General features: G+C 37.3%; 1 protein-coding gene across 2 annotated transcripts in view; it reads left to right on the forward strand.

Annotated features, from left to right (window-relative positions):
• kcnab1 (potassium voltage-gated channel subfamily A member regulatory beta subunit 1) overlaps positions 1-19904 on the forward strand; it is a 91349-nt gene extending 71445 nt beyond the window's left edge. For both annotated transcript variants that reach the window (XM_023351402.1, XM_005805926.2), the window contains exons 4-14: positions 1868-1947; positions 3099-3143; positions 4623-4667; positions 5982-6025; positions 6141-6227; positions 9527-9612; positions 12627-12747; positions 13581-13675; positions 13907-14027; positions 14341-14429; positions 15660-19904. In XM_023351402.1, the coding sequence (XP_023207170.1) occupies positions 1868-1947; positions 3099-3143; positions 4623-4667; positions 5982-6025; positions 6141-6227; positions 9527-9612; positions 12627-12747; positions 13581-13675; positions 13907-14027; positions 14341-14429; positions 15660-15749 (903 nt within the window). In that variant the 3' untranslated portion in view covers positions 15750-19904. The remainder of the gene's footprint in view (positions 1-1867; positions 1948-3098; positions 3144-4622; positions 4668-5981; positions 6026-6140; positions 6228-9526; positions 9613-12626; positions 12748-13580; positions 13676-13906; positions 14028-14340; positions 14430-15659) is intronic.
• The last annotated feature ends 230 nt before the right edge of the window (positions 19905-20134 follow it).

Below are 20134 nucleotides of genomic sequence, written 5' to 3' on the forward strand. Positions count from 1 at the left end.
TAAGCTTTTGTTTTCTACAAACCTTTGCAGACCAGGAAAAAACAAGAAGCCTGAGGTGTTGCCAACATAATATTTCTGAAACTTTAATGACTCACTTACTGTATTTACCAATGAGAGTGGAAAACATGGCTTTTCAATTTATGCATTTAGTTAAGAGCATCAATTTGTACAAAAAGGTAAATGTAATACGTTTTAGTAAAAACCCTGGCGTACATATATTTACGCCAGGGTAAATATATGTACATATATTTTTACTATTTTTGACAGTATTCGACCTTTTAGTCACATAAAGGACAAGTTGCCCTTTGGAGAGTGATTCTGGTCATTGTCTCAGCCTTTGTTTCTTATTAAGTCTTTACAACTCTCACCGCCACATTTATCAAGTTGACAAGTTTAATACCTTTTTGCTTCTTGTGCACTTTTCTTTTTTTTGTTTGCTTCATTCAACTTCCATCATCTCACTTTTAAATTACCTTTTAACACTGGACCTTTGTGAAAAGAAGAGCTAGGTGTTCCTTCCCTATAGTAATGATCACTGTCTGGTACCCACAGTACTGTGTGCCTCTCACTTAGTAGTATGAAGAACGGAAATTCATACAGTTCATTTTCTCCATCCACTCATACTACTTCACTTAACTAGTCCCTCTTTTTATACAATGCATTACTTTTCTTTTTATTCTGCTCTGCCTGTCCTAAGGGCTGTCCAAGACTCAGAGACTCTTACTGAGTCACTTAAAAGTGAGAACATTGTTCTCCATGTCCCTGTATATGAATGGACTTTGAAAGCAATGGTCATACTTAATGTACTAAAAAAAAAAAGGTTAAATTATGTATCCTTAAGCTGGTCATAGATTTCTATAATGTTGTCGCGTTGTAACCTTTACTAGCTATCGTCTGTGATCATTTTGCAGTTGCATGTTAACTGATTCAAACCACCACTGCAAATTAAGTTTTCAAGCAAAATGTGCAAGCTAGCTGCTGTTAGCCAAAATCAAATCAAACAGGATTAATTAAAACAGCTAAAAAAAAACTAATTGAAATGGAGTTTCTCCTAATTCAACACTAAATTACACAACCTCTTAATGTCAAGCACCTTTAGCACCTAGTAGATCCTTCATTGTTATTGTGATCTCTAGTAAAATGCGATTGATAGCCAGACATGACCTTCTGGTAAAGTTCCTAAATCTGTAGATTTGAAGTGATGTTGACATAAACACAGTTGACCAAAATGAATCCATAGGAAAGCGAGAGACTGGAAAATTCCTACAGGAAACAACTACATAAATTTATTGTTTCTAAAACTTGTTGAAGCAATTGGTTCTTAGTTTTCTTCAATTACCCTGTTAATAGCGTCGACACCTCTTTATTTTCCATGACCGATATTTTTCCCCCCACACTTTTGGTAACTCAATTAATTCACAAGTTGGGCAACAAGCAGCAAAACCTTATTAAGAGCATGTTGCATTTCTGTTTGAGGAATCATTATTTAATGAAGACGTTCATGCATTTTCAGCTGCTGTTAGGAGGGTGAAGCTCTGTTACTAAATTCTGTATTTATGCTGAGGATCGCTATAAAAATAAGTTACATAAATGAGTTACTTTAAATAGTATTCATGCCCTGCAGAAGCCTCCCAGCTTAAATGCACCACTAATGTTTAGATAACATCTACTGTGTTATGCTTTTATTAGTTGTCCAAGTTTTCAAGGTTTTATCAATGTTTAATTCACTCTTTGGAAGAATTGTTTTATTAAAAAACATCTAGATGATTAGATAAAATATTAACAGGTGGAAAAATATTAAAACTGGTTAATAAACTGACCTCATATTCTCATTTCTCCCCTCTGCCGTGATCTGACATCTTGGCAGGTTGCAGAGCAGCTAATGACCATCGCCTATGAGAGCGGAGTCAACTTGTTTGACACAGCCGAGGTTTACGCAGGCGGCAGGTGGGTGTTGTGTGAACCTCAGAGTTTGAATGAAGCTGAGCAAACGCCAGTTCTTTATTTTACTTACTGATGTGTGACTGTGGAAAAGAGGTTATCTTTTATTTTAATTTGAAATTAGTTGTAGACGCACACATAAGAGAGTTTCTGATTTCTGGGGAAAAAAATGCATGTTGTACATAATACACTTCAGGAAGTGGCTTTCTGTTCCTTGTGAAATATTTATTTACAATCATTTTAACTGATAGCTTAAGTAAGGATACTGTTTAGCTTTAAAGCATTTAGAATAATATTACTTATGGTCAAAAATGAAAAAATACCATATTTTGAGATAATATACTCATCCAATATGCTTACACTAAAGCGTACACAGTTCAGGCAAGCCGGAACAAACGTCACAGCATGTTTCTAATAGCATCTTTTAAACATTTTTTCATACGGTCACATTCCAGACACAAACGTTAATGTACGTTGGAAGTTTTATTATAATAGAGAGCAGCACAAAGTACTACAGGACATTTAGAGATGGATGGAAAAATGCCAAGAAAAAAACCATTATTAACACAAGAAGTCACGTTTACAGTATGAAGCCCTGCAGAGGACCCAGTAAAATACAGTGTTGGCAGCTTCATGCTATTCTTTCTTCATTGGGAACAGGAAGGCCGGTCAAAGTTGATGTGACCTTCAAAAAATATCCAAAATATGAAGCTGCAAAATACCTGAAACTGGGGCAGAAGTTCACCTTCCAGGAGGGCAACGACTCTGTACACAGCCAGAGCTACAGTGTGGTGGTTTTGTTCAAAGCACATTCACTGTTTGAATGACCCAATTAGAGTCCAGGACTAAATCCAATTCAGAATCTGTTAAAATATTTGAATGGAAATGTTTCACTTTACAATTATGTACTGGTCTTTCACATTCATTTCCAAATAAATACAAATAACTGAAGCGAAAATGTTAATGGGGAATGAATTATTTTGCAGCGCATTGAACATAGAGTAACACGGGGTTTCCATATCATTAAGGACACACTGTAAAAATTGCTGCCCTGTCCGGTTTAACAGCAGGAAATTGCATTGCTGATGTTGTGCTAGAAACAGTTCTGACTTTAAAATGCAGCTTAATAGCCCCGCCTCATTTGTGTTGCCTTGCAGGGCCGAAATCATTCTAGGAAACATCATCAAGAAGAAATGCTGGAGGTAATGAAGACATTAATGTATCAGATTGAGTTAACAGTTCAGTGTGTAAAGAGATACGTATGTAGAAAGACAACATGCGTGAGGTTTTATGTGTAAAGCATGAATGTTCAGAGTATAACAAACATGATCCTTGCTATGTTTTTGTGTTGTAATTTAAAGTTAGATCTTAAATCTGCCATATATTCACACATACACATTATATCAGAACTGTAACATAAAATATTCAATGTATGAGCGTTCGCCTGCAGGCATTTTCATATGGGATCACCTCCTCAGTTACAATAATTACATTTTATTCAATGTGATGTTGTGGATGTCATAGAATTGTTCTATAACATCTATAATTATGCAAAAGCAAGTAATTATGGATGTATAAGCTGAGTTACATTTTCCACATTGTTTCAACGTTTCCATTATTGGTTATTGCGTTCTGAAAACAAGTGTGTCTCTGTGTAACATAGTGCTGGACACAGACGCTGCAGTAAATGTGGGAACATTTAGCTGCTGCCACTTTGCCACTTTGTTCTGATTTGGCTCCGTCATTATGCCGCTCACAGTGGTGTCATGTACTGGGCTGACTACATTACACCAGTGGGCGTTTTGATGTGGCTACAGTTAAGACACACTGAACCTGACATTTCAGACTGAGTGTCCTCATGAATGTGGGGAGAGGAGATTTAGTGGTGCAGGAAAATAATGGCAGCTGAGTAAGGCTGTTATCAGTTTGTATTATGTTTATGTCAATAACAACACAGAGCTACATTACATGCAGCCATATATTGATTTGTCCCATGACACTGAAGTCTGTGTCTTTCACAATTTTTATCAATACAAGAAATACTACATGATAAAAATGATTCAGCATGCATACTAAAGAAACACTTAACATATATGGAAGAGTGGTGAATAAATCTAAAGCAACTGACTGAAACGCCAACATAGTCCAAAACATCCAACAAGACATTGTTCATGAACTGGACAAACTTTCTGACCCAAAATGTTTAACAGATAGAAAATTTAAACTGGTTTTCACTGTTTTCTAACAAGGGAAGACAAACAAAACACTAAATATTCACTCAGATCCTTTTCTATGCTGCATACAGTTAAACTCAAGATAATTTTTATTTAAATTTATTTTTAACACCCCAATTTCTTTATTTTTTCCAGAGCTGTAGTTCCAGTGCTGAAGCACATCATGTATTAATTTAAACAGTCAACTTCACCCATAAAACAGATTTGCTTCTGTACAGACTGTGATGTCTTGTTTTAAACAGCAAATAATCCCACATTGATGAATGGTCAGCAGGATGTGGTCATGATGTTGGACAAGGGAACCTCTCAATCACTTAACACAATGTGGAGAAACTGCAGCAGAGTCCATTTTGTCTAAGTAGAAAACACAGTGAACCACTCTAGCGCAGTTTGTGTCCCCTGGTCATGTTGCTCCTGTTTTCTGTTTCTTTCCCTCCAACATTTTAGGCGGTCAAGCTTGGTGATCACAACTAAGCTTTACTGGGGAGGAAAGTAAGTAAAACAATTCACTTTTCAACAGGTAAATGTCTGATTGATTCTCATTGGAAATATATTTTTTAACATACAGTAAATCATTGGTAAAATACTTTTTTTGTCATTTTGTGATCAAATCAAGCATTTGTTACATGAGTAAGTCCTCTTTGTCACCAAAGATGATTAAAAGTAGCATAAATACATATGATGCTGAAATTGAGGATGTTCTCAAAGAGCCTGTGTTTCATTTGTCCTAAAAGTCAAAATGTTAATATGTTAGTGCCTTAAAATGAAACATTGAACAGATAACCTCACTATTTACCCAGCAAGTTCCAAACTCTTTGATATTGGTTACTATCTAAAAAGTATGATGAGCAAAGCTTATAATATTACACGCCGAGAGGATAGCATTTTCTCATTCTACTTTCTTGCTTATGCAAATTTATCAGAATTGAAATTTGATAAGTGATTAAATTATTATAGCTGTAATATTCAATAGGATTATTTTTTGCAGCAGTTAGGATAGCTGTTTCATTAATCTGTTATGATGCAATGCAGTGCTATATTTTTATTTCATAATTAAATTTTAAATACTCTAAGACTGGTATAGTCTTTGCGACCCGAGAATCTCATGCCAGCTGATTATCAGCTGCATCATGTTAAAATCTGTACTGCATTAGGAAAGCAACGCACATAATAGTTCAACTATTTCTTTTTTTTTTGTATGTTTGAATCAGACCTGTTGTTTTTAAAAGGGGGGGATTACACCCTATTGTTTTCATCAATGTGTAATATTTGTGAGTTTCTGAGACGAGTTTAGTTTTTTTGTGCAATCTGCAGAAAAAAACTGCAGATTGCAGTTTCTCAAATTGTTTCTCTGTTAACAATTTGAAACCAAGTAAAAGAGATAAAAAAGAAACCTGTTTTCTAACACTCAGACAGATTAACTCCAACACTCAGGATATCAGACTGTTTGGATAGATAGACCTGCTTTCTGGGTCTGGTGATAAGTAGAAAACTATTCTCAGGATGTTTACATTCCTGCAGGGAAGATTCAAACCTCCATCTATTCCTGCCGAGCTGGAAATATGATGTTAATTCACATTTATCCATTTACATAAAACATCCCAAAATGTTAATTTTAGTTGCTATATGTCTGAGTGACTCACATGATTGAAAGATGAATTTCAGGAAAAAAATGAGTATTTTCTTTTTTAAACAAAAATTGTTTTGCTGTAACCCTCAGTGCACTGAACGTTTCTTGATTTTAGCTTTTTTAGACCATTAAAGCTGATGACTGATTCAGCTTTTTGTCTTGGTTTGTTTTCTCAGAGCTGAGACAGAAAGAGGATTGTCAAGGAAGCACATTATTGAAGGTGAAACTTTATTTTTTGGTTACCTTGAGTTTATTATAAGCTCAAAAACAAAAATCTCTTCTAAACGTACTTTGAAACCTTCCATTTAGCTTTATTTTTTTCATTTATCTCTCAGGTCTGAAAGGTTCCTTACAAAGGATGCAGATGGAGTACGTAGACGTAGTTTTTGCCAACCGCCCAGACAGCAATACTCCTATGGAGGGTGAGTCATCTTATCCATATTCATCTGTCCAACTCAGGGAAATCATGAAAAGTCTGTTTCACAATGAAACACTGTGGAACCTCAGCTGTTCTGCTGCAAAGCATGATTGGCTTCTCATCCTATTAAAAGTTTAGCTCTTACAAATTGTAATCTTCTTCATACAAACTGATACGCAGATGCAAGGAAGGAGCCACAACATAATGACAAAGAGCTGTTCTTAAGTTGTCCTTTTTCTTTACTAAAACAATTTAATAAAGCAATTAAAGTGCTGAACCTGCAGCCTGTTTCAGAATGGAGGACTTGTCTGGAAAAAATAGATTAAAGTCTTGTCTTTATGTAGAGTTAATATGTTTTTTTTTATAGCTTCAACCTCCAAATTAAAAGCTTAGAAGGAGTTTTTTTATTTTTGTAATTCTGGCATTTTTTTCTGGGAATACAAATTTGACCAGGTGCTTATAGACCATACATACTGTAACCCAGTGGTTCCCAAAGTGTTGGATGCGCCCCCTATGGGGGGCGCAGGGCCATTGCAGGGGGGGGGGGGGGAAGCTGTACGGATGAATGAAAAAAAAAAACAGTTGCACAAAAGTGTTTCACTGTAAAGATGGTTTGTAGTTTGTTTTGTTGCAACCTGAAGTGTGAAATAAACTTCAGTGGAGTTTGAAAACAAAATATGTGTATAGGTTTATGTCTGGTTGAACGATGTGTGTGCCCAGTTGATTTTTTTTTCTTTTGTGGGGGAGGGATTTTATTGTATCCATAGGAGGGTGCAGAAAATCTTTAGCAACCACTGGGGGAGCCCAGAAGAAAATCTTTGGGAACCGCTGCTGTAACGCATTTACACTTTGTTCCCAGGAGGTCAGGTGATTTATTGAAAAAAAAAGGAAAAAAAGTCAGTCAATGAGATCACAGCCAAATTCACCCTTTACATTTTACACCCTTTATCCCAATATACATGAAATACATTCTAAGCTGCCCATATACTCCATATTTGAGGGAAAATGTGCTTATTTCTTCACAGCTAGATCCACATAAAATACGTTTTTAGAGAATATAACATACAATAAGAACAAGAATGACGACACCTTTAATGACTGACTTCTACTGATACTGATGAATTTAACTTAATTCCTTATTTGTTCCTCTAAAAGGTCTAAAATGTAGCTGATAAAGTATATTTACTCTTATTTGGTAGTTTACATATGATTAATGGTTTTCAATTTATTTGAAAATGTGCTGGAATTTGATATGATGTTTGGATCTGAACACCTTATTGTGGAAACCTTGTTTTCTTTTCTGGCTTAGCTGTGTGAACTGTGGTTCTGAAAAAAACAATAAATCTTCTCCCTTTTCTTATTCCAGCGGCTTCTTATTGATTGCTTTTGTCCTGCTCATTCCCCCCCTCTACGAACCCTCGCTGGTCACTTCCTCCTTCAAGCATCAGAAACGTTGTCCTGCTTTCCACAGACTTGCTTTGTACTCACTCCTACTACATGGTCCGGAAATTGTGTCAGGTTGCATTTAAATGTGAACCCAGCATGGTTAGAAAACAGACAAAATGTCAGGAGGGCAGGATGAGGGTTGGAAACACACAGCAGGAACAAAGAAATTGACATTTTGTTGTTTTATTGCAGCATGTTATTTCCTTTGCCAGGAGGCAGTTCAGAAAGACAGGTTATTAATTATCTCTTGCTGAATGAAAAGGAAAAATAAAAGCCTTTCTTTAAGTTCTGGTGGATCTTTTGGACTTTGCTTTTATTCTAGTCAGCGATTGCACGTTTCCTTCTCCCGCCCTAGAACTCTGTTGCCATTATTTGTTTTCTATTTGTTTTATTACTGTACATTATCTGCTGTCTTGCCGAGAACTACTTGAAAAATAAGAGTCCCGCCACAGTGACGGATGGCGCTATAATTGGAGTGAACATATTGTGATGATGAATAACCATAACGACGGTCCTAATTTGAGTTTTTGTTGGCCCTGACTGCTCCCGGCTTGCCCAGTCAGCAGTGTTTGAGTTTTAATTGCTCTGTTAAAAATGCAGCAGATTGAATGTGATCACAGGGGCTTTGAGTATGTGAGCTTGTTAGAAAATCCCTGAGTTTTAAAAGTTTGGGACAAACCAATTTACAGGTAGTAGTATTTTTATTTTTTATTTACAAAAATAGAACTAAATTATGAACTCCTGTCCCACAAGGGATGGTATTTTCATACTACCATCATTGAATACAGAATGACTGAGAATTTCTCAGTCATTCTGTATCCAATCGTTTATTCTAGACTGAAAAGTTTGCACAAATAAAACGCCTCCCCTGCTATTACTTCTTCTCTCTTTGGCTCGGTCTCACAGTGTCTGATGGCTATCACGGATTAACAACATGTTGCCTTAACATATTAGGGCTGCAGCTAACCATAAATTTAGAAATTATTCTGTGGATTATTCTTACGATGGAGTAATCTGATAAAACAAGTAACACATTCTGCAGATTTTTCTACTGACCTCTTGGGGTTACAAGTAAAAAGGAAAATAAAAATAAGCAAATTATTAATTTTCATTTTTCCAATAAAAAAAAAAATCTCATTACCAAAAATGCATTAACAAAGCATTCCTTCACTATACGCTTGATAATTTGCAGCTAAAAACTACTTCTGACATCAACATGTGAAAAGTTCAGCCCTGTTTCATTTAGCATCAATACAGCTCAGATTTTGACTGTTTTTTTCAATTAGCCAATGAATGATTGGATAGCAAAAGGTACGCATAAGAGATTTTTTTTAACTTTTTATTATTTTTTTTACAGAATTTTAACTTGGTAAAACTTAATTATGCAACTAGAGGAGTTCTGGGTAAAATACACTTATAAACAAAGAATGTTTCTTATCTTAATGTATACATTCTTTGTACAATATCTGCTCCTAGAGTGTTCTTTCAGCAAATGGCATGTTTTATAGCATGTAGACTGAAATTACAGATTAATCAGAATTCATTTGATAAATTGTCTCAGCCCCAGAATATGTTCTTCTCTTTTATGTATTCTTGGGGAAGAAAAGTACACAAACCAAACTCGTAGTGGTCATAGAACTAGAAAATACTTCTTTTCTCCTTTTATGACTGAAACTCATTGGAAGCGACTATTTAATGCCTTTTTAATCCCGTAAAAGGATCGACAGTGTTTATAGTTTTGTTAACATTAGATGAGTATTGTTCTGTTGTTAACACTTCATTTAGTGAATTAAATCAATGACTTGCTTACTCTCCATCCAGCTGATTGGTATTATTTAAAATGTGCATTTTCTGCAGAAATTGTTCGAGCTATGACCTACGTGATAAACCAAGGCATGGCCATGTATTGGGGGACGTCTCGGTGGACAGCTATGGAGATCATGGTAAGTACCTCTCCGCTTTTCTTAAATGTCTCTAGCAGATTCTCTTGGAGTAACTAAAATAAAAGAGGAAAGTATCTGAAATAATTCAACACAGTGTGGAACATTCTAGGAAAGTAAAAACCAGTACACATCATCCTCCTGAGTGCTGAAGATTACATTTTCAGTCTAAACTTGTTACGAAGTCACATCCTAGTATAATTAAAATGTAACACTGCCTTTACTTTAACTCCAGAAATATAATTTATTTCATATAACATCAGCGTCCTTGACCAGGATTACAATGGTTTGCACAATTTCAGCTGCAATACGAAGGATTTTAAACACATTTTTGGTCACCTTAAGAGCGCCAGCAGGCAAGCATCAGCAAACACTGAGCATGTCTCTTGGACTGGCTGGTTGTGCCACATATGAAGCTCTGTATTGCTCTACGTTGTGTTTATTGAGCTCTGGACTGTGATTTGTCTTTTTGTTTTAAAAGATTCTAAAAGCCAAATTATTATCAGTGATCCTAAAATTTAGATAACTTCCACAGCGACCTCGTTCTGGACAATCACGTTGCCTTTCTGACAGCTTTCACGTCAGACCCTCGATTCTGCTCAGGAAGAGTTTGACAGCAGGAAGTAAAAAATGAACAATAGACAAACTTCACAGCACACAATGTGACTGCTGCTCTGTGAAAACTGCATGACTTTGTATTCACAATCTATGCTGAACAATCCTACTTACAAGGTAGTTACACCAACATGTCACTTTCTGTTGTTTGATCCAGTCTCCTTTAAAATAAGTTTTATCATAACATAATTGCTAGTCTAATACACACATGTTGGTGTGTAGCAACGGCATTTATTTCACTAAATTACATAAACTGCATGTGACATTATGTCTTATCCCACACATGCAGGTTACTTTAGAGCAGGGGTGGGCACTCCCGGTCCTCGAGGGCCGGTGTCCTGCAACTCTTAGATGTCTCCCTGGTCCAACACACCTGAATCCAACAGCTGAATCTCCTCCTAAGTGCAGTCAAGTTCTCCAGAGTCCTGTTAACGACCTCATTATTTGACTCAGGTGTGTTGAAGTAGAGATGCATCTAAAAGTTGCAGGACACCGGCCCTCGAGGACCAGGAGTGCCCACCCCTGCTTTAGAGCAATTGACTCGCATTCAAAGAAAATCGAATAGACCAAAAATCTGGAACTGAACATGAAGATCTTCTGCTTGAACACATTTCTTACTTCTGAGGGAAGTGAGGAAAACACAGGATGAATCCTAATTCCATCCCATCAATAATTGAGGAGCCAGTTTCTCACCTGGAAAAGGTCGCCAACAGAACTTTGAGGAACAGAGCCAAATGTCAGGAAATAAAGACTTAGAACCCTGGCAGGTAGTAGTGGACAACTTGAGGTCTGAATTTATGAGAATGGCATCATGGCGTGAATCCTCAGGCCCATTGCTCTTTTACCATATCCTCCTAAATATTTCAAGAGGAAAGCTGCCCTCTTTCTGCGCAGTTTGGGGGACTTTCCTCATAGCCTAAGCATCATCACAACTTTAGGCCGCAAGAACATCTCTTTGGCAGGATTGTTGGAGATATTTGGTAATAAAAGTGTTCCACTAATGAGATTTTAGCCTTCGTAAAGACCACAGGAAGCGGAATAACAGGCCTCACGATCAGCAAAAGTAGCTTCTATCCAAATATTTTACTGCAGGCAGGGATGGAGAAAGGCAAGAAACCAGCAGGTTGAAGAAATAGCCAAGATGAAAGATTGTTTATATGCAGCAGCAAAAAAGAAACATTTGAACCTTTGGTTATTATTGCTCACAACTGGCCTCCCAAGATCAATCTGGAGAGAAATATTCTCAGATCATGCAGCAATGTTAAATGAAGGCCTCTTGTGGTTCTGGTGTTATCAAGGTTTATGGTTCGGCTAGGTAAGGAGGAGTTTGACAGAACTGGAAGAGATCCACCAAGAATGATCACTGATACTGATCACTAAAATGAAGTTTTGAATCAAAATGCAAAGGTGGTAAGAGACAAGTCAGAGTCTGGTCACTCTTGATTCAGACACCCAGGTAAGAGTGCTTGATACTGCATGAAGTAAAACAACCAGTGACCCCTGGTCACGTAACTCCTGATGCGCCTGCATGAGCTTGTAATTAGGGCTAAGGCAATCCTGTGTTTCCCTGAAGATCTGAGACTGGGAGCACAAACTAACAGCGGTGAACAAAACACCCGTCTTATATCCTCTTCTTCACGCCCTTTGTAGACACGCTGCAATCTGTATTCATCTTCTCTCCCTGTGATCTCGCTGAAAGGGAGTTTATATCCTGAATAGTTCAGGCCCTAGTGACAGCTCTGCTATTTAGACAGCTTCGGTAATGAAGGGGGCTAAAAGGGGGCGTTGAAGTGTACGTGACAAGGCAGCTATTTGCTGTATGTGTGCGCCGACCCACATGATCAGGCTGGAGCCGTATGTCACAAACTGCAGTACATGAGGGTAGCTAGTAATTGTTAGGCTGGATGAGGGCAGGAGACAAACAAATAAAAGATGGTTTAAATAATCAACCATTTTATTGTGAGCGTTTGGGGCGAGGGAGTCGCTTATCTAACTTTCTGATGGCTGAAGACTGGGAATTCACTGACACCTATAAGTTTTGATGTTTTCAAGTTTTTCAGGGTTATAACTAGAATTGGGTTTATATGTGCTGTGCTGTGAGACTTTATAGAAAAAACAAGGAGAAAAACATGTTTGTGTGCTTGCTTCAGTATTTTGCTCTTGAAATACACAGGGAAAGAATAGATATGATTAAAAGCTTTCAGTATGATGTCTCAGGGAATCAGTACAGAAGATTGATTCTCTGACTCTAAGCTGTGCATTACAAATTTGGCCTTGCTCTTGCAGGCATATACTGTATATCTGAACGAGAATGATATAGTATGAAAATCACTTTATAATTAGACTACAGTATAACAATAACTATTCATTTCCCCCTTTTTTTAATTCTCTTAAATTACTAGGAGGCGTATTCGGTGGCACGGCAGTTTAATTTGATCCCTCCGGTGTGCGAACAGGCAGAATATCACCTCTTTCAGAGAGAGAAAGTGGAGGTGCAACTCCCTGAACTTTATCATAAAATAGGCAAGTATTCTTTATGTCAATGTGTAAAAATGTCTTTTTGCTGGGCTGACCAGGCTGCTGATTTTTTTAAAAAGACACTTTTTCATTCACTGCATGTACACCAGCACCTACAAGTCATTTCCTCAACCTTAATCTATTTTGTCCAGTAGACGTTTTTACAGGACAGGCTAAAAGTACTGATTCAACACAAACTTAACCTGGTTAGGAAACCTACTGTAATGTTCTGACATGTTACCTAAAACATGAATATCTACATATTTTCTATAGTTGAAGTGATAAGAAAATGTATTTGTCCTTCTATATACAGTATGTCTTTTGGTTTTACTTTTTCGTCCCTCTCAGATAAATTTTAATACCAGAAAAATGTAATCTAGTCTAATACAAAATATGGTTTTAAAATGATGATTTCATTTAAAGGAGGCTTTTATGTATTTTCCCAGCACATGGTGCCATTTTCTAGCATCATAAAGTAACCATGTTGCCTTCAGTTCTTATAAAAATGCTGCATTCGGCAAAAACAACTTAAAAGAAAAATTTGACTTTGCAATTAATTTCTTGAAATTGGCCTCTGTCTTTTTAAAAAAAATCTTATTCTTTCCGCCATCAGCATGTCATCACAACAGCGCTCCCCCATGATGCTGTTTACAACTGTGGAGCGCTGAGCTGAGAAATAGTTTGTATAATGAGCTCAGCAGATTCCACCAGGTGTTTGCTATATTCTGCTGCCACTAGGCTAGGGACCCGAGCAGGGGAGCGGTGCCCTGTGAGGCAGAAGTTCAGCTGGAGACTGCAGCTCCATGTCTTAACTCCCATTTTGAATTCCATCATCACAGGAGTTGGCGCAATGACTTGGTCACCACTAGCGTGTGGCATCATTACGGGAAAATATGAAAACGGCATCCCAGAATCGTCAAGGGCCTCAATGAAGGTCAGTATGCCTAAAGGTCACCTGCTATGCTCCTCACAACATTCACTAGAGCAGGTTGAAGAATTTAAATAGAGCCTTTGTTGTATGATGCCTAAAGCATGCAGCTCTATGAATGAAACGGCAAAATTGACCTCTTTTTTCCCTTTTTTTAGTCTTTCTTGTTCTTGGTCTCTTGAAATGTCTTCTTGTTCTACTGATCACTCATTCTGTCTGTCTCGTATCTTCTGCCAGTCGTATCAGTGGCTGAAGGAGAAAATAGTAAGCGAGGATGGAAGAAAGCAGCAAGCTAAGCTGAAGGAGCTAAACCACATTGCAGAGAAGCTGGGCTGCACGTTGCCTCAGCTGGCTGTGGGTAAGGCTGAGTGGCACATTCTGCTGAAGGAGCGTCTTAGACTGCATCTTGATAGTAATGTTAACCTTCAAAAGATATCATCAAAATGCATGTTTCCTAGCTAGGACTGACTGCCTGTTACACTAAAGTGCAGACATTTCATATTCGTTCTTGTATTCGACAGTATTACAGAACACTAAAGTTAAAAACAAAGCTAACTCCACTGAGAATCCCGCATGCAGTTGAAGGACAGACTGAACGCTGACCTTTCTCCTGTTTATAATATTCAGTGCTTAGTTATCAGGGAGGGGGTATTCATTGCGATTTTCTCCAGCATGGTGTTTAAGAAACGAAGGAGTGAGCTCAGTCCTTCTGGGAACATCCAACCCTGAGCAGCTTACAGAGAACCTCGGGGCCATCCAGGTACAAACACAAGCCGACTTTTCTGTTTTCACCCGCCTAGTTTCACATGCATCTGGGGCGTTACACGTGTGGATAATGTCATGCCATGTTCAATTCAAATTAATTAGTAATTAATTGTTTTTTAGTAATTATTTCATTCATGCGTCATTTGTGATTTTGAAAACCATAGTGGCTGGTTTTGTTGTGGATGGTTAGCATTAGAGGTGGGAGTTTATGGCTCTTTCCAGGAAATTGTCAGGATTCATTCACTTCAAAGAGTTCAAATGATAAATGTTTTAAAAAGTACATTTTTCTAAGAACAAACCATTTTATCCTTATTCCATGTAGCTTTTCTGCAAGTGTTGTGTGCATTAGTAACATTTGAGTGTTATTTGTCATAAAAAAGGAAAATGTAACAACCAGTGGAGGAAAAATGTGGACTTGAGTTGCTTTGGCAGAAACAAAAATCTTTTTGTGAATCATTAAATGTAATAATTAAGGCAACACATTAATGGTAAACACCCAACTATGAACATTGAACAGCAAACAGAAGAAACCAAGGAGAAGGGAGCGTACCGTGACTACTGCTACCCTCTCTCCTGTGTCAGTGTCATGTACAGAGCTGTATATCACTATACATCTGCCACCATAAAGTGATATGTCCAGCCATTTGTTTTACTTTATTTATTTGACTTTTAAATAAGAAACATTTTAAATTAAAAAGAATGATAATTACTGCAGTGTGCAGTGCAGCAAGCAAAGATGTAAAAATCAAAGAATAGTTCTCACGAACAGAATTGAGTCCTATAGTTCATGGTATAGAGTCGTTCAAAAGAATCGGATTGTTTGTGAACGCCACATCACTAGTTATAGTCAACCATGTTCAGGATTAGTTTCAGAGGATGTGCATAAGGTTCAGTAAAACATCTAACCAAAATGTTTCCTACAGATCTGCAAAGTCAAAAGTTCATATTTTTTCCATAGTCACAGTTCTAGAGTTTGTCTTCCTTATTTATGTATTGATGGCCACTTTTTAAAGTATAAATACAAATAGTTAAGTCCTGTTTACAGTGAGTATTTTGACTGTGGGCAGGCTTTAAATGTGGAAACTTAAAAAAACAGATGGATGAAAATGGCCACTTTTTCATCTTTACATCTTTTGCAATATATTCAAAATATAACCTTTGGTTCCGTTTGTCTCACTTTATTTCCTGCTTTCAGCCTCAGGTAAAAACTCTCTGTTTTGTCCAGGTCCTCCCTAAGATGACCTCTCACATTGTGTCGGACATTGACCACATCCTTGGCAACAGACCATACACTAAGAAGGACTATCGCTCTTAGAGACCGGGCTGATGGACCGACAAGAGGTCTACTGACGACTACCTAACTTCACCTACACCTTGAACCCTCCTTGGTTCAGAGTTCAGATCCACAGCTCTCTCCTTGGATGTGCCTAACAAGCCACAGACCACTCTAGCCGGAAACGGACAACCTTGCTACATCCAACCATTGCATTCTGTAACTATCTTCAGCCGAGACTTATGGTTCGATCAGCTCTACCGTGTTCATCTCAGGTGCAGTCCAGCTTAGCCAAGAAAAGCTCAGACTTTCCATGGCCTCGACCGCAGCTTAGTCGATCAAAACTTTCCACCACCAATCAAAGGCATTTGCTACTCAGCTAGCGTGCAAAGATACAGAAATAGAACTATGCAGAGACCAGAGTAGCTTAGATCCAACAGCATGCTTAAATTATTGAAACACTAGACCCACTGCTAGAAAAGGTTAAAGTTCTGATACTCATTTATGTCGAGATTTTAATATGTTTACTACTACATCTCATTTTTAGAGATATTAGACTCCTCATTAACTCCAGATGGTTCATGAAGACAAAGAGACATTGCAGAACTATTTAAAATTAAAGTGCCTTTTTTAAGTGCACCTTAATAATTAATCAGAAAACATATAACGCTTGTATTAACAGTTCATTTAAGCACAAAATTCATATTGCAAACATGTTTTGTTTCATAGAAAAGTACTCCAGTAGAGGCACCTTATGTATAGAAATTAGACAAACCTCAAATGAGTAGAGACCTCAGATGCATGCTGAAACAAATACCTTATTCAAACCTTTTATTAATATGCCAAACAGCGTAGCAAAATAAATTACCATAAGCGCTTCAAACTCTCACCTCCTTCGTCAGAGGTGCCTGCTAAAGTCCTGGGATGAAACATCTTCCAGTAGTTACCAACAACAAGGTGACTCCCTCACACGTCTTGCAAAAACAAGCTTTATGAATATAAATAAGACCTCGACACTCATCGGCTCAACTCGTCTTTAAAATGCCTTCTAAATGCAATCGATCCCTATATTTACAGTAGGCTAGTGAATAGATATTTCTGGCTGCAGATCCCTGAGTATAGCAACAACCAGATGCATGTTTCTCTGCTACAGTGTGCCTCCTTCTTCTTTTTGATAAGTTTTTGGTCAAAAATGCTGCAAGCTTGTCTGCTGTGTGACTCTGGTGAAGCAAGCGGATTGTGGTACCAGAAAGAAAAAAGAAAAAGAACTGGACTCGAGAAGAAATGGGCAAACGTGACGCATGTCGCCCTCGTGTGGAAATTTTAAGGAACTGCAGACATCTTCCACAAAACGGAGACGAGTAAAACATGTGGATTGCTCAGCTTAAAGTCACAAAAGAAAAAGAGTATTTACTTGTGAACTGAAGCAGCATCACTAATTTCTTCAAAGAGCTTTGACTGTATTAATGGAAACAATTTAAGATATTCGAGGGGGAAAACACTGGTTTTAAACCACAATATGACGGAATAAGCTTGTCATGTGTGGAAAATAATTGTTCTAAACTGCTCATAGGATCTAAAAGTCTATTTTGACATTTGAAAAAAATAGCTTGTTTGAGGATGTTAAATGTATATATAGAGGTTTAAGGCTAATCTTGTTACATAAGCAAACTACAAGAAGCCTGTCTTGCATATGAGGGCTTTGCTGTACTGTATGAGAAATCTATAAATGAGATGTAAATAGAGATATTTTATTGCTCACTGCACATCACAGAGATTTCATCATCCTCGCTCAGAGTGATTCGACAGCCACAAAGTCTTCATTTTTCTCTCCTCAAGGAAATCCAAATGTAGTACGAATTGTTTCCCATTTGTGAAGTTAACTATGAACTGGCCTGAATTAGCTTTTACTTAGTTATGTAACAGGTTTAATGATAAACACCAAACTCCTGTCGTAATCATTCATATTCTGACTTTTCAGTAGTTTGTGGCAGTTGCCCTTTATGTACTCCCTTAGTTCTGTTTCATCTGGAAAATAAGCCATCGTTGAGATGAGTAGAAAAAGATGTTGGCCAGGTTTCAGCTGAGTCACGGTCTTGTCCTTGGTGTCCATGTGTTGACTTGCAGCACAGTCGGCCTTTAAATCTCAGTAGCGAACTGTTTTTGTGCTTGACAGATGGTTCCACACTTTGAGGAGAAATGAAAAGCAGCCTTTGTCTTACATCTTACTTTGAGACGACTGCCTCAGAAGGATTACGAACCCTGGACCTCGCAAACATTTCAAAACAAAACTGATTTAGGAAGAAAAGAACTGGGAATTTGCTGAAAATATCTAATCTTTTTTTTTTTAAGACCTGTAAAATTTTTTGTCAAATTGTGTGATTTTATGTTTTTAAATGGGATCCCAGAGAAAGTGATGACGTGACAGGAATTAACCTGGTGCTGCCCCTCCCCAACTCGTTGGTGGTCAGCTGTCTAAATAAAGGATATTGTGCTTTTTCCTAATTTACAAGAAAGAGAAATGTAGCTGTTTTGAAATTTGTGAAAAACACAAGCAGTCATCATGAAACTTAAGTTCTCCACATACGAGGTTTGTGTTTAAATGTTTGGAGGAAAACCTCTTTTCTTTACATATTATTCCAAGGAGACAGACTTTCTGGTAATCTGGTCTTGATCAATATTTGATTCAATTTTCTGAATGCCTTCGTTTACAAAGTTTTCTTTTGACTTTATTTGCTTTTCTACACATTGTCGGCTCAATACTTGAAACTGAATTCTAATCCTTAGAAACTTAATATATAAAAAAGAAAACTCCTACGTTAAAGATAAGAACTGGTTTTGTCAACACATTTGATCAAATTGGACAAATTGAATCTTTAGGTGTTGTTGGTTTCAATGAAAAAGTATTCGAACAAATAAGAAATGTCACTTTTAGCCCCAACAAGGTAATTCTTAAAAAGGCAGTAATACTTCTAAGACAGTAGATGATCAGCAAAAGGGTGATGCCTTTAATCGGCTTGTAATTGTTTTTTTCTCTTACTTTTATCTCCACCTGACCATTTCCCTGATTTTTAATGACGCAATAAGATTCATTTACTCATAGTCAGACCAAATGTGTGAAAACATCCAACAAAAAGACCTTCAGAAAGTTTGAAGATCTCTTGATCTACACTACAAAAAGTCTCCATCACTGGAATTAAGTGAGAAATACATTCTGGCTGGTTTTAAGTGTCTGTATTTAGAGTTTGTGTTCAAGTCGTCACTTTGCTCATCAGTCTGTTAGACTGTGGCTGCCTGGTAGAGTGCCTTCACCCCGGTCCTAAGAGATACATTCAGGGATGTCTTTCATTATAAAGTTGGTATGTGGTGCATAGGTGTTCCTCTGAAACATGTTGGAAAATTACTTAGCATTCAGTATAATGGTTATATACTTAAATGAGGTTTGTTATTTCAACAAAGAATTGTCAGAACATTACACTCAGAACCAAAACTGCAGCTCTAAGGCAGAAACTCTCTGAAAGTAAAGATTAACCGCAAACCTTAGCTTGTATTTTGTCTGTTAACATAGCAGAAAATTGTATCCTGAATTTTTATTCCATCTTAAATAGATTTGCTTCTTGTCCCTGAGCTTCACATTGTTGGAGTAGATGTGAAGGTGAGTGCACAGGAATATTCACGGTATAAGGAAAATACTAGAACGAATAAAAGGTAAGGTTGAATAATATGAAATGCAGTGTAATTAGTGCAAATTGTTTTATGACTGGCTTAGGGAAAAATATCCTTGAACCACATATTTGAACACTTTAGTGTTTCTTATCCACCAAAAAGTAAAAAACATCTAGTTCCACAGACTGCAGCAAGCTGGATTTCAAAGCAGTGAAGCCATTTAAAAGAGCTGATATGGGCAATATAACAGGTAGACTCACTGGCTGCTGGATGCAAGAGCAAAATATTTCATTCATCAGCAGCTACGCAACAACAAAGAACAAAAAGACAAAATGGAACAAAGTAATTGATCCAGTAATCTTAATTCTAATTTAGTAAAATATGATACAAAAATCCCCCAACATTGTTCCAGTCATTGTTTTCCTCATGTGCCGTTCTAAGCAAGTGTACTGTCTCTTTGCTGACGAGTGCTCTCTCTGTAAATACTCTATATGAATGTGTGATAATAAATACATGTATTGCCAATGAAAACCGTGTCTTTGCTTTTATGCAAAATAAGATAAAACACAGCCATGTGGAAAAATCCACTTTTGATTCAGTTGTGGGAATAAATCATTTAAGATCTTGTAGAAACAACTTCAGATTTTTTGTTTTACGTTATTCTCCCTAATTATTGAGGGCCTTGACTGGATTAACCTTACCTCTAGTTTGCTTCTGGCTTCCCATTTGATGTTTTGCTTGGCATCATTGTCCTGCAGCTG

Source organism: Xiphophorus maculatus, chromosome 18 (genome assembly GCF_002775205.1).
Source record: "Xiphophorus maculatus strain JP 163 A chromosome 18, X_maculatus-5.0-male, whole genome shotgun sequence".
Lineage (NCBI taxonomy): Eukaryota > Metazoa > Chordata > Actinopteri > Cyprinodontiformes > Poeciliidae > Xiphophorus > Xiphophorus maculatus.